Raw genomic sequence first — 14628 nt, 5'->3', positions numbered from 1 at the left:
CTCGCAGTCGAGGCAGCAGGAAAAAATATATATTTACAAAAAGACAAACTCAAATTTAAATAAAGCAAAAAAAAATTGCATAACAAATTCGGTGCATAAAAAAAAAATGGAAAGCAAAATATGCTTTTGGACATGGCAGCCGCATAAAAAAATTCTATATATATATATACACTCATATATATTAAATAGATTTTTTGCCAAAAGCACGCGAAATGTCGGAAATGAAGCTGTAAAATGCTATGCAAAAATGCACGAAAAATACAGGAAAAATATTCTAAAAAAAAAAAAAAATAAAATAACCAAGTTAAAAAAAGGAGAAAATGCTGGAAATTTTTTGAAATGAAATGCAGTGCCTGAATAGGAGTCTAACACAAAACAAAGCGAAAGTAACGGATGCAAAGGAGAACGGCAGGAAAAGCGGAAAAGCGGGAAAATGGGCAGACGCCACGGGCATTATTTAACCGCTCATTGAGTTTTGAAAAGCTTTCACCTTGGTCACCTCTTTTAGCCACCAACCCCCTTTACACCCCTTTTTAGCCCGCTTTTAGCTCCTTTTCGACCCCATTTTTGGGGGGCATTAAAAAGTATTTCCCAATGCAAATGAAAGGGACTGCGAGATAATGTCGGAGCAGGACGGCAGCGTTCTAATTAATTTTATGAGCTTCCTTTGCCGTTCCATTGCATTGCGCATATTTTCGTCGGGCCTTTTCCCTATTTATTTTGCAACGCTTATGTTTATGCCTTTTGAAGTGGTTGCAGGATATATATAGTACTTATTATAGGTTGTGTATGTACATATATAGAACTGACTTTTGCCAGTTTCACTTACCAATTCTTTGTGCCTGTTTCTACAAGTTTCGGGGTATAATGTTACTCTCTCTCTCTGGAATATGGTCGCTTTGATTGGGTTTTCACTTTTAGCCGCACTTTATCTCTTTGGCCACTTTGATGCTTTGACCTGATTAAATCAGGCTAATTAAGCCATTAACGAAAATGATACAATATTCATAATTATATTACAAAACATGAAAAAGATACTAATTATATAGAGGGGGTAAATTGAAATTTTAATTATATTCACTAACAACTGTGTGGTTGGGAATATAAAAAAAGCACTAAAAAGGTAATTTGGCATAATAACTTAAGCTAAAAGATTGCAATTAAATTAAATGAAACTGACTAGTTTCAGGTATTTTAATTTTGCATAGCTAATAGCTTTTATTTGTAAAATACTTGTGTTTTTTAGCGCACTATATTGTCTTTTAATGATAAGCCTAACCTATCAAAACTCCCATATCCTCTCCCCTTTCAAGTTCGTCCTTGAGATAAAGGAATGAGCCATTGTTTAGCTCCCTAGGAATCTGCAATCTTCTCTGCGTAAAATCCCAACGACTTAACCTTGCTCTCCTGACACAAACACATACGCATGCACACACTCGCAATTACGCACACAATCGCAATGGCAGAGCAATCCAATAACAAAGCTTGGGCATTCCTTTGTCCTTTTGCTCCTTGGCTGCTAGCTGTTGGCTTCTAGCTGGCTGCCTTTATGCAATCATTGCAGCCAAAAAAACCAAAACAATTGGAGACGCGGAAAAAGGTGGAGCGGTGGAGGGAAAAGCCTCAGGAAAAGCCATGGGAAAAGCTCGAGAGTCCGTTGCAGTGCGAAAACAATAAAGTGCGGGGGCAAAGGATGGACTCTGCATGGCTGCAGGAAGGTCTTCCTGGGCCTATTCACCATTGAAATTTCGCATTCCGCATTTCACATTCATGCAAATGCAGCAAATCAACAATGAAAAAATAATAAAGGATTGCGATGGGGTAAAAATTATGGTCTAGACGAAGTGGAAAACACTCTTAATAAGAGAGGAAACTAACTAAATCCTTTCAGTTTGCATTCGAAATGTAACATCAAATGGGAAATTGATCTACAAACTTAAAATATTCCCAGATTTTAGTCGATATTTTTGTATGACAATTTTTATCGACAAATTAAAGTTTATAAATTTCATAACTAAGCCAAAAAAGCATTAATTTTAATTCGGCTGTCCTGTATTAGTTTTTACTAAGTTAATAAATCTGTATGCTCAATTTAAAGTTTTAAAAAATTAAATTATTGCCAATTTTTTAACAATTTTAACGAAAATTTTTGAAAATTTATTTTTCTGCGGAACATGGCTAGATTGATTCAGCTGTTTATCGTGATCAACACTTGATATGATTTATAAGGTCGGAAATTATTCCTTCACTGCGAGCTTGTGACTGAAAGCATAATACCTTGCAAAGATATAAAAATTATATTCTAGGAAGAGAGACCTTATTCTTTCTAAAAAACGTAACTTTTAATCAGTATTAATCTTAAAATTTAATTTAATATGTGTACAGCTAGATTCCAATATGAAGTAAAAGGATTGATTATTTTCTAATGGACGATGCGGATGCTATAAATTTGTAGCATAGTTTTTGAGGCATATTTTTCACATCCCAAAACCCTTATGATTTCTGTACCACCCCTTAAATACTTAACAATTACTACTAAAAAATTATCTATACCCTACTAATGTTTATTTATTTTTAATAAAAATAATGTTAATAATTATTTAAAGATTTTCCCCTCTACAAAATCCCACCTCAAGCCTGGCAAACCAACTTATTAAGAGTATAAATATGGAAAAGCATTGCAATTGCAGCAGTGCAGCTTCGTTTATTCTTCCCCAAGCACTTTCCATTCTGCTTTTCCACACACACACACACAGTTGATATTTTATCGTAATTTTCCTGGGCGCCTGACTTTTTTAGGACTGCTTCATCAGCGGATTTTGAGCGAACGAACGAGTGCGTGTGTGTGCATAAATTTGCACCTGTTAAACCGTTCACCTGTACGCTCCGCTCAGCTCCGCTCCACGTATCCTCGCTGGCAATTTGCACACGTATTCGCGATGCCCAGGTAGATAGGTGCAATCAAGCATCAGGTTGCTCATTCATCGATTCAGGGCTTCATATTTTTGAAGTGCAGTCTCCACTGATTGTGCTACTCTCTTTTAATCAGACTTCGCGGCTTTAATGTTACTTTCTCTGTGTATTTTGAATTTTTCTCACATATTTAGTATTCAATCACGTGACTCCCGGCGATTTGCATAAATTTTGTATTTCAATTACCCAGCGGAGAGCACAAAACAATATATGTATGTATATACTTTGGTTATAAATAGCATTTTGCTAATCAATTGTCCTTTGGGATTTAGTTTTGTCGCTCGGTTCCGTTGTTATTTTGCGACAGAAGCTTAAAATATTCATGACATTATTGATTTTATAATGTCAGAGTTTGATGAACTTGCCGCAGGACTACCGCACGGGCGGCGGGCGGTGTGTTTTTGTTTGCTTTGTCACAAGTCCTGGGATTATCCGTGTAATCGAATGCTATTAAGATTTTTATTTGCACACATAACAGATGTGATTAAATGATTTTCAACGCCAAAAGGTTTAATTGATTTCAAATATTTATAAACGGAATATTTATAAAAGAAATTAAGTATACTTGTAGTGATTTATGTTTATATAAAAGGTGAAAAGCTAATTTAATAACAAGTACCAAAGTTAAGTCTTTAGGCTATTATTAACATAAGTTTGTAGATAAATTTCCTGTATTTATTTTCACATTTGCCAAAGAGCTCCTTCATGTATCCTTGGCAACATTAACTGATTAAGGTCAAAAGAGAGAGAAAAAACAAGCCGAAAAGCATTCAATAACATGCCTTCCTGTAACACATTTATCGATTCATTGCTAACGACCAAAGTCCCACAAGTTCATTAATTAATTAGAGCCCAACCCCGCCTTATAAACCACACATCAAACACACATTTTTTCCAACCTCCTTCCTCCCTTCCCCTTTTTTTTCATTTCCCCCAATCTCAAAATGCGATTTTCGCAATCATAAATTTACCCATTGAACTTCCAAACACAATACTTTCTAATTTTACGCAACGTTGGAAAATGTGGCGAGGGAGTGTGAAAATTCAATAGAAAACTGAAAATTCGAAATGCGAAAATTTGTTGTACAAAATGCAATTAATTAAACTTTTAATCCATGCGGTAGAGGTGTAAAAGGGCATTGCTATTTTAGCTATTTGAAAATGAGCTACGCTTCAGCATTCCCTTGGCTTTGCAGTTGTCCTTGCCACTTCCAAGGATTCCTCTTGGGGAAAAAAGAAATGGAAACTAAGCAATTGAATGAGCAACAATGCGCACCACAAGACATTCAAGTGCAGGGCAAGCCCTTTAACACTTTAAAAAAATTCCCTTGAGTTAATAAAGTTCTTTGAGAAAATGTATGCTTTAAATTGAAACAAAATTATTATAGAATTTATTAAAATTGGTCAAAAAAATAGATGAAAAATGGTATAGTTTATGCCAAAGATTTCTATCATTATAGTATATGGTATCTTGTTTATTATTATTATTTTAGTAGAGATATTTTCAACCGTTCACTTATAAAAGTCTTGATGTTGATTCATAAAGTTGTATAAAGAAAGGTTTAAATATTAATACAAAATATGTTTTTATATATTTACATATATTCTGGACTTCCTCTTTATATTTTCCTCTTATAAAAATTTATATAAATTTTACGCCAAGTGTAGATATGCGAATTGAAAACGTTAGATTTCCCGCAAAACGGGTGACATGAATTCCTTGGGTTTTCAACTGTGGGTCTGGCTGAGTGAATGGATCCCGTGATTAGTTTCCCCCAGAGCATTCGAAAGCTGGCAGGACGAAGCTGAGGAGAGGTAGGGCATGTCACCGAATCCAGTGGCATTGCAATCGAAATCGGAATCAGAATCAGCATCGGCATCGGTGGCAGGAGATGAACCCTGAGTGCATTTCATTGCTCACTGTCGCAGGTCGCAGGCAGCGATTTACGGCAATGGAGGCGAAGCATTCGTAGCTGTCCAAAACCACCCCAGATTCAAGCCAAAAACCCCAATTCAATGATAATAGATTGCTCTGGCTGGGATTAGTTTCGCATACAAATTGCAGAAGGGACGACGTGGCGCAAATCCTAACAAGCTAAATGCTATTCTCAGTGCTGGGTAATTGAAGAATTTGAAATGAATAAGCCAATATATTAGGAGGATTTCAATTCAGTGGAAATTAACTCATTTGGCACGAGGAGAGGGGAAATTAAAAAGGAAAGGAGTAGCTTGTGGGAATAAGGAAATTTAAGAAACAAAAACTGTTTGCCTTTAAAATCTTTTAAAATAGTAAATACCAGAGAAATCATTTTCATTCTCCACCCCAAACTATAAATTTAAAATTCTCCATGTAAATGCTAATTGAGAAAAGCTCCGAATAACCGAATAACCAGCCTCCCTTTTGTTGTTTCGAGTCCTTGAAGCTCGTAATTATGATTTAAAAGCGAGTCCAGATTCCGAATAGACAGCCTCCTGCTACGAATACAGTTTGCTGTGCACTCAGCCGCTCATTTATGCATTCATTCAAAGATTTCTGCAACGGAATAAAAGAACTCTGCCTCGCCTTCCCCCCACTCATGTAGAGAGGAGAGTATCTGAATATGTGAGGATAAAATGCAAACGAAATGTGCAATATTTTCAACTCATGCACCTTTGGCAACGATGCCAGATTTCGAATGCACATTCGCCCCACTCTCCTGGGGACAGGGAAGGTAACAAGCAAATAAGAAGTACAAAATGTGTGCAGATAAAATTCAAATTTCAATTTCTACATCGACAGGGGGGACCCACGTTCGCCTGCAGGACACGCAAGGGCAGTGCGGAAAAATGGCCATGTTTATTGTGACTTGAAGCCAAAACAAATGTTCGTACCTTGTTGCACAAATGTTTACAGTTCGCTGCCAGCAGCAAATAATAACAAAAGCAACAAAAAATGAAATATATAACAAGAAAACTATGAAGAACCAGCAGAAGTATCATGACAGGCAAAGTTTACAATAAAGAAAAATGGCAAACCTACAAAAGTCGTGCTAAAAGTGCAAAAAATAACTATTGAGAAATTCCCTTGATGGAGGATATTGAGCTGGAGCAAAACTAGATTGGGTGCTCTAAAAATAAAATACAAGAAATTTATGTAGTATGTATGCTTTAGTTTTAAATTAGAAATTTACAATTTATAAAATTCTGAAGAAAGTAATTCTATAAATATTAAAAAATACTACTGCAATAGTAAACAAAATATTTTGAATACAAAATAGTAAGCTAAGTCTTGGACATATATATTAACCAGTTAAATTATTTCTATTATATATCCTTAATATTTTTCTGCGATAATATATGTTTATTTACAAATATCAATAGCTTGGAATCTCTTAAAACTTCTAATCATTTTGATTACTAATGCACCAAAAAAAAAACACGCACTGCATTTATCAATTTCGAATATTTTCCAGGCCGACTCTTTATCAATATTTTAGCAGCACTTAAAATTTGATTAATGGTTTATTTTCGCTTTCTTTTTCATTTCAAATATTCCAACAATCGACATGAAGAATTGTCAGAATTGTGGGATTCGTTTTTTTTTCGTTTCGAGTTTTTTATTCTTTTTTTTTTCAAATTCCCCATTGGAAACGAAGAGAATCCCCGGACAACCAAAGCCCGACGTCCACTAAACAAAAAATACAAAAAAAGGCTGAACCAAAAAAGACACAGAACGAGGGAAAATTGTGCGTCCAATTCGAAAAAAATTCATTCATAAAACATGCCTCGTAGATTGCGGCAGTGAGTGAAGCATTTTTGTACCCACAGAAATGACCAGTGGCCGGCACCCTTTTTCCCATTCCATTTTCCCTTTCCCACCCGGTGAAATAAAATGAAAATCGATTTTCACTTTAACGACTTCACACATAGAAGCATACCCCGAGAAAGAAAAATATCCAGAGGCCCCAACGAAACCACAAAAACGGAGCCAAAACAATGAACAAGAAGAAAACCAGAAATCAACGTGAAATGCATTGGGGAAAGGTAACCCGCAGACGATATGGGGGGAAAAACACGGGTTGCTATTCCATCGAATTTGGGTTAAGAACTGTGCGTGAGGTTGAGTTGGCTTTTCCTGCTCAGTATTCACTCTCTGTGTGTGCCTTCTGTGTGCTTGACCACTTCCTGTATTTGTGCATGAATTGGAGCGTAATGTGACATTTCATGTGGAGCACAGAGAAAACGAAAGGAGAGGAGGCACAACAAGAAGTCAGTGGAAAAGTTGACCATTTTAGTGATTCCTTTGGCATTCACTTGACTCGGGTGCAACATGTCGTATGCGTAATAAAGTGAATTATGCCACTAAGGATGGGTTAAAGTTAAAAACTTAATGGTGTCTTGACGTTTTCTAATGATATTCTTGTTTTAGGTTATCCCCTAAATGTTTATAGTTCAAAGTTGCATTTTTATGAAGAAAATTGTAGACAGTATGATTTTTTTTATGATTTATAAACCTTGAATTTTTAAACGAATATATTTAAGTTTAGATTATTACGAACATTTGCAAAAACAATCTTTAAGTCTATTAAAATAAAATATAAACCCCCTTAGAACCTCGATCTGCATTTTCTTTAAACAAAGAACCATTAAATAAAATGCGTGGATTTAATTTTACAACGCCCATAAAGAAAATTGAAATATTTGTTTCATTTTTAAAGTCCTTGATGTCCTTGATGTCCTCGAACCATGGAAATCATAAAGCAAAAAGCTATTGCCGCGGCTATGGCCATAAACAAATTGAAATGTGCAGCAATGTCAGTCGCTGCCGACGCCTTGATGGCACTTTATGGTCAGAATGGGGAAATTGAAGCTGTTGCTTTTCCAGCAATGAAATACGAGAAAGTGCGGCGGCCTGGCTGGGAGATCCATTACTCAATCGAAGCTTGAGATGGGCGAACGATAAATTAAAATACATTTTTTGTGTATGTGGCCTTAAGAGCTAACAAATAATTTATCCAAGAAACGATATTAAAGTGTTTGATAATTGCATATGGGGCTTGCAAAATAGCAATGCAATTTATCAGTATAAAATATAGAACAGAAAATATAAATAAAATTTATAAAGTAATTTGTAAAACATTTTGTTAAGCCTTAAGGACTTCTTTAAATTGAACGATAACTTAAAAAAATTATTTAAATAAATGGGAGAAGTAAATTAGGTTTGAATCCCATAAGAAATTCAGAATAATATCTTAGGCAACCCTTACTAAAGTGTTATTTATTTTGAAAAAAGAAGACAAATTAAAAACAGTAAAAGTATTTTTGAACAACCTTTCGTACTCTTTAATGCATTCCAGCAATGATTAAATTCACAACTTTTATTATAAAACGTGAAATGAAAATTGCCAATTTAACTTCAAGTTGTATAATTTAAATTTGCATGCAATTTCCAATAGAAATACATGTTTTAATTGTCCATCTCAAACACAACAGCACATTCCAGCCTAGCAAAGTATGCGGCATTAATAAATTAATTTTAATTGGGTTGCAAATGATAATACAAATGCAAATGCAATCACAGAGATGGCAACCTGAATATACCACTTATAAGCCATGGAAATTCAGACTCGGAAATACACACACATAGATAGCCCATAGTTTTGATCGAAATGCACATACGAGTATATATTTTCCTGGGTAGACGGACATATGTATCTTGAGTCTGGGCTGAAATCCACAAAAGCACACATATATCAGCAGATATAGATATAGATACAGACTCACATATAACTAACAGTCATAAGACAAACAAATGACATCGACTGACGTCCTGTGTTGTGCAAGGATTGCCGGGTTTTGCCTTCTTCGCTTTCGTTTGCCCCTTTTCGTGTTGATTTAGTGCTTATGCAAATTTAATATATGTTCTGAGCTGACTTTACCCCCCTAGAACCCCAGAACCCTAGACTTTTTCAGAGATCTTCCTCATCATTTGCATAGAGTTACATTATTGTTGCATTATAAACCAGACAGAGGGACCAGACACGCACATTTATCTTTTATGACCGCTCTGCAGTCTTATTTTCTCCCCTTTGCTTCAGTCATTGTGTGTGTGTCTTTTGTATAATTTATAAGTCTCAGTGATAAAGTGTTGGGCCCAAAAAAGAAATATAAAGAAAAACAGAAAGAACGCCCCCTCAATTGCAGTCCACTTGAATGCAATTTTCTGCATTAAATTAAGAAGATTTTTCTTGCACGCTTCCTTTGTTCTTTTGGGCATTAATTTTGCGAAAGTGCAAAGGAATTTGCACGCCGACTTTTTTGTCACTTTTGTTTCGACACTTTGAAGTGCTTTTCTTTTTCTCCAAATAATTTTTTTTTTTTTTTGTTTAAAGTAAGAGAACTTTACCAGACAAGATAGGACGGTGTGGAAACTTTTGTGAAGTGAAGGCGGAAAAAAAACTTTAAGCATATTTCTAGGCAACTTGTTGCCAAAAAAAGAAAAGAAAATATAGAGGTGGCCGGGAAACGAAAACAAAGGCCCAAACTCGAAAGGCGTTTCTATGTCGGGCAAATAAATTCTCAAACTTGAGCCATACAAAATATTTCGCTGGCAATAAATTTGCAAGAGGGTGCAGCGAGGTAACCCCACCAAAAATATCACTCATACGCAGCGTTGCACTTGCACTGGCTCAGCCGGAAACAGAGAAGAATGCCATTCACAATGGGGACTCGAAACAAGGACGAGGGGGAGCGATGCTCTCCTGTTTTATTCCCCCCAAGGAGGAGATTGTCTGACAGTTGCCTTTTGGCAAAACACTGAGAACGAGTCAACGTCGCTGCAAGAAGTTGTTGAGCAGAAAATTGAAAAGTATTTCCAAGCATTTGTTGCCATTGTTCGCTGTCAAACTGAATACTCAAGAGCGGCTAAAGGATTTCCCTATCAAAAATCAGGCATTACGATTAAGTTTAGGAAGTGGAATGTATAAATTATTAAAAGTAATTAGAGATATTTAAATTACATATATAATAAGATATAGAATCCTCTTATAAGATACATAATTTGATGTTAACTCTTAGAGTGACTATCTGCAAGAAATTATTTTAGGCAATTCAAGGTTCAAGTTGCATTTAATTCCTATAACTATATTATATATTTTTCATATTAATTAAATTTCTTAAATACTTATTTTAACGCAGAAAGAGTGTTTAAAATCAGTTAGTATAAACTTTTCGCCCTTTTCTCCTTGCTACTTTATGGCGCAGACTTTGAAAGACAGCAACAAATTTTTGGGCATGTGTGCTGTATATCCTGACTATGTGTGTTTGTGTGTGTGGGAGGAATATAGCTGTATGTGTGCGTGTAAATATCCTTTGGAATTGTTTATATTGCTTGCAACCAAATCAGCACTTGTAGGGTTTGTTTTGATTGCTATTGATGCGCTTGTATCGAAAGGGTTTTTTTTTTGCAACTTACTTTTAGAATTTTCGTTCTTTTTTTTATTTGGGAATATATGAAAAAGAGAAACAGATTGATTGAAACAAGGTTCAAATGAATGGGAAAAAAAGGAGAAATTTCCATGGGCAAAAATAATGAAAGGACCTTCGAGTGCACTTCAAAGGCAGTGAAATACAGTTTTGACAAAGAAACTGAATCTCTAAATGAAAAAAAAAAAATTGGTCAAAGAGCTTATTTAAGAGCTGTACAGCAGCAATTCATTGAAAACAAAATGGAAAATGAATTGGAATTCATGTTCAGTTATTAATTAAAAACTTACTCATTTATTGAACATAAATTTTCTTTATTTGCCATAAAAAAAAACCTCAAATAAAAAATTAAATTCGAATTAAAATTCATAAACTAAAACCACAAAAGCCAAATGACATTTATTCTTTTGGCGAAGCAAGTCAAAGGCTAATTGCTGCTGGTAAAAATAATTAAACCTCAAATCAATAAAGCCCATAAATAAATTAATTTCGTTCGCATAAAAGAGTCTGCAACAGAACTTTTGACCTAGTAGCCAGTCAGATATAGAATATTTCTGCAATTATGCCCCCCAGACAGCTGAGGCTATTTGTATTCACATCCTTTCAATTTGATTCTTTTCAGGATCCAGCTGCGAGCAGAACGTCGACGAATGCATGTCGAATCCCTGCCAGAATGGCGGACTTTGTCGGGACAGGACTAATGGCTACACCTGCACCTGCCAGCCGGGCTACCTGGGGGATCATTGTGAGCAGGATGTGGCCGTCTGCGACACAGGTGAGTGTGAGTGAAGTTGATGATGGATGATGGACAAGCAGACACAGACGGTTGTGAAAGGGTTTGGAGGTTGTCAAAGGTTGAAGTCTCGATGGCACATATGCAGAGGGTTTAAATAGAAATTAGTACAAGGTGCCAACAGCACCTGTGGTTATCTTAGGTTATTAGATTGCTTTAAGAGCGAGTGAATATTTATTCTGAAATTCTCTTTAATTAGGAACTGGAGCTCGTTGCCAGCACGGTGGCGAGTGCATCGAGGGTCCTGGTCTGGAGTTCACCTGCGATTGTCCTGCGGGCTGGCATGGCAGGATCTGCCAGGAGGAGATCAATGAATGCGCCTCATCGCCATGTCAGAACGGCGGCGTTTGTGTTGACAAACTGGCGGCCTATGCCTGCGCCTGTCCCATGGGCTACACGGGCATCAATTGCGAGGAGGAGATCCTCATTTGTGCGGACAATCCGTGCCAAAACAATGCCCTCTGTCTCATGGAGGAGGGAGTACCCACGTGCTACTGTGTCCCAGATTATCACGGCGAGAAGTGTGAGTTCCAGTACGATGAGTGTCAGTTGGGGCCACGTTGCATGAACGGCGGTGTTTGTATCGACGGAGTGGACACCTTCTCCTGTTCGTGTCCTCCACTGCTCACTGGAATGCTTTGCGAGTGCTTGATGGTGAATGAGGAGTCCTTGGACTGTAATTACACGGCTCCGGCTACACCGCCGCCAACGAGGAGAACCACCACCACATCCACGGTGGCACCGCCCACAGTGAGGCCTGTGACACCTCCAGAGACCACTGTACCCCCGCGGGTTTCTGCTGAAGAAGAGGAGTTACCAGTTGTAACCACGGCTGCACCAGCACCAACACCAGTACCAGAGGGTGCAACCTTAGCTGGAGCCTCATCTTCGGAGGAGGCAGTTTCCGTGGAGATCAAAGCTCCGACATTGGCGCCGCCAGAAAGTGAGAGCCACAGCATATCCATGGAGCATACAACAGTTGCACAACCCGAACCGGAACCAGAACCTGAACCCGAACCGAGACCCGCTCCAGAATCAGAGTCGGAAACCGAGGAGGAGATCATACCAGGAACCACAGCAGCTTCGCCGGGTGTTAGCAAATCCTCTAGCTCTTCAGAGGAATCACCGAGCATATATACCACGTTGCCACCATTGCCGGGAAAACCGAAAACCACCTCTTCAGCAGAAAGTTCCGGTGAAGTGGTGACCTCCGAGGAGTACACCACCGTGCCCCACTTTGATGTGAGCGAGAGCGGCAGCGTAGAGATCACCACAGTGGGACCCACTTCTCCACCCAGCATTACCATAGCTGTGGACTATGCCACCTCATCCTCCAGCAGCAGCAGCAGCACCAGCTCGGAATCAGTGGAATCGGTGGTGACCACACCCGCACCCACTTTTGTGCAGAGGGTAACCACAATTGCCACCACCATCTCCGTGGAGTATGCCACGCCCACGGCCTATTATCCGCAGGAAACCACTACGCCGCGGGTGATACCAGTGCCGAGACCCACATTTGCCCCGGAGCCACCTTTGGATGTGGTGGAGACCACGGCTTCGACGCAGCATCTCTGGACAGAGGTGCCTACGACAGCGGCTCCCTTCTTTACGGAGTATCCGGCGGAGGTGCTGATCACCACGCACCGAACCAGTGCTGGGAGATTCACCACAGTGCAGCCACCTGTGCAGGTCACTACCTTGTCACCAGCAGAGGAATCTTCGATAGAACTGACCACACCGCACACACCCCACATAGTGGTGACCATATTGGATGCGAATGCCACAATTCCATCGCTAATTACGACCACGGGAATGCCCACGACCCATCATCATCACCATTATCATCATCATGATCACGAGGGCACAACGCTGGATCCTCTAGGGGAAGATGAGCATCATCATCATCATCACCATCATCATCATCACGAGCACGAGGTGGTCATTACCACACCCATGGCAGTGGATATAACCACGGGACAACCTCTTCAAACAGAGGACTTAATTGGTATCCAGCAGCCTGCTCCGGTAACCACCGCGGAACCCTATGCTCCGCCAGAGACTACAGTGGTACCACTGATACCACTGGCCACGCCTCCTCCACCGGCAACAGCTGCTCCGGTTGCACCACCAGTCACACTTGCTCCTCCCGAAACGCCTGCCACGGCGACAACTCTTCCTCAAGCCACTGAACCGCCCACAGCGGCGCCTACACCTCCGCCAACTGCGCTGCCCACTTTGCCACCCGTAACCCTGCCGCCGGCTACACTGCCACCACCCACGATACCACCCACACCACCCTCGACACAATCCGCACAAACTCTGCCGCCGCCAACGATGCCCATAAATGTTTACACCACTCCCGAAGGACCTGCGCCGGCAACGTCCTCCGCTGCCCAAACGAAGCCTCCGGTCACGGAGAGCAGCGAAGAGGTGGAGGGCACTAACACGGTAGCCACCGGCGGCGGACGGGGAGCAGGTGGAGTTCCCGAGGAGAAGGCCGGCGATGTCGATTGCATCAAACTGGGCTGCTACAATGGTGGAACCTGCGTTACCACTTCCGAAGGATCACGGGTGAGTAATCAATTAAAGAACACTTTGAAAATTTTGGTTGATTTGAGATCCAGAAAATGAGGAATAACATAGTTTACAAGGTTCTAGATCGACTTCGATGAAGATGCTGGTCAAGAATATATTTATAATATGAAATGTCTCTTTAACATTTGCGTGGTAAACGTTTAATTAAACTTTTATAATCCCCTAATAGAACATACAAACTAGCTTTGGCTTTTAATTGATCTAAAAACTACAGCTTTTACATTTTTAGAATTTAAATGGTAATACAGAAATTTCATATTTAAATTAAATGCAAACGGTGCCCAAAACTAAGCAATTAAATATTTCTAGTTCCCATTTAATACAAAATTCTTGAAATATAGGTGTAAAAACCTTAACTTTACTAACTTATTGATTTCTTTTTGGACTGATTTTGATTATTTTTGCCAAGTGCAATCCAGACTCAGTAGGTCAATCGATAGACGGTGGCCCTAGCACTTGGCACCTTAACGGAAATCGAGTTGTTTGTTCGATGCCAAAGCAACCAAAAACTAGGAATCCAAGGGAAATAGAGAGAGGGAACTGTGTGTGTAAGCAGTCAACTTCACAATTTTCAACCCCATTGAGTTGCTAATTGGCCATGTTGGAGTTGGAGCGCCTCCGGGTACCGATTTTATTTCCACCTCCAACCATTAATAAGTCATTAAATATGCCAGCTGCTAAAGCTGCAATTGCCTAGGCAATATAGGAGAAAAGGAGCTATCGACTGATATGGTACTCTATAAATCTCACAGAAATATTAAATCAAATACAAATGAAGTAATAAAACAAATGAGGAATACAAA

At 39.0% G+C, this 14628-nt stretch overlaps 2 protein-coding genes across 2 annotated transcripts in view; one reads left to right on the top strand and one right to left on the bottom strand.

The window, feature by feature from the left end:
• LOC110187332 (MKRN2 opposite strand protein) overlaps nt 1-990 on the bottom strand; it is a 29283-nt gene extending 28293 nt beyond the window's left edge. Inside the window, exon 1 of the mRNA XM_020956719.2 lies at nt 830-990. The gene's annotated coding sequence lies outside the window, so the exon portion shown is untranslated. The remainder of the gene's footprint in view (nt 1-829) is intronic.
• eys (eyes shut) overlaps nt 1-14628 on the top strand; it is a 57700-nt gene that overhangs the window by 22764 nt on the left and 20308 nt on the right. Inside the window, exons 4-5 of the mRNA XM_020956718.2 lie at nt 11060-11212; nt 11430-13801. Of these exons, the coding sequence (XP_020812377.2) occupies nt 11060-11212; nt 11430-13801 (2525 nt within the window). The remainder of the gene's footprint in view (nt 1-11059; nt 11213-11429; nt 13802-14628) is intronic.

The sequence above is a fragment of the Drosophila serrata genome, unplaced genomic scaffold (assembly GCF_035046125.1).
Source record: "Drosophila serrata isolate PLE 108 unplaced genomic scaffold, ASM3504612v1 contig_249, whole genome shotgun sequence".
Lineage (NCBI taxonomy): Eukaryota > Metazoa > Arthropoda > Insecta > Diptera > Drosophilidae > Drosophila > Drosophila serrata.
Note: the sequence above shows the minus strand (reverse complement) of the source record. Positions and strands in the feature narration are given on the sequence as shown.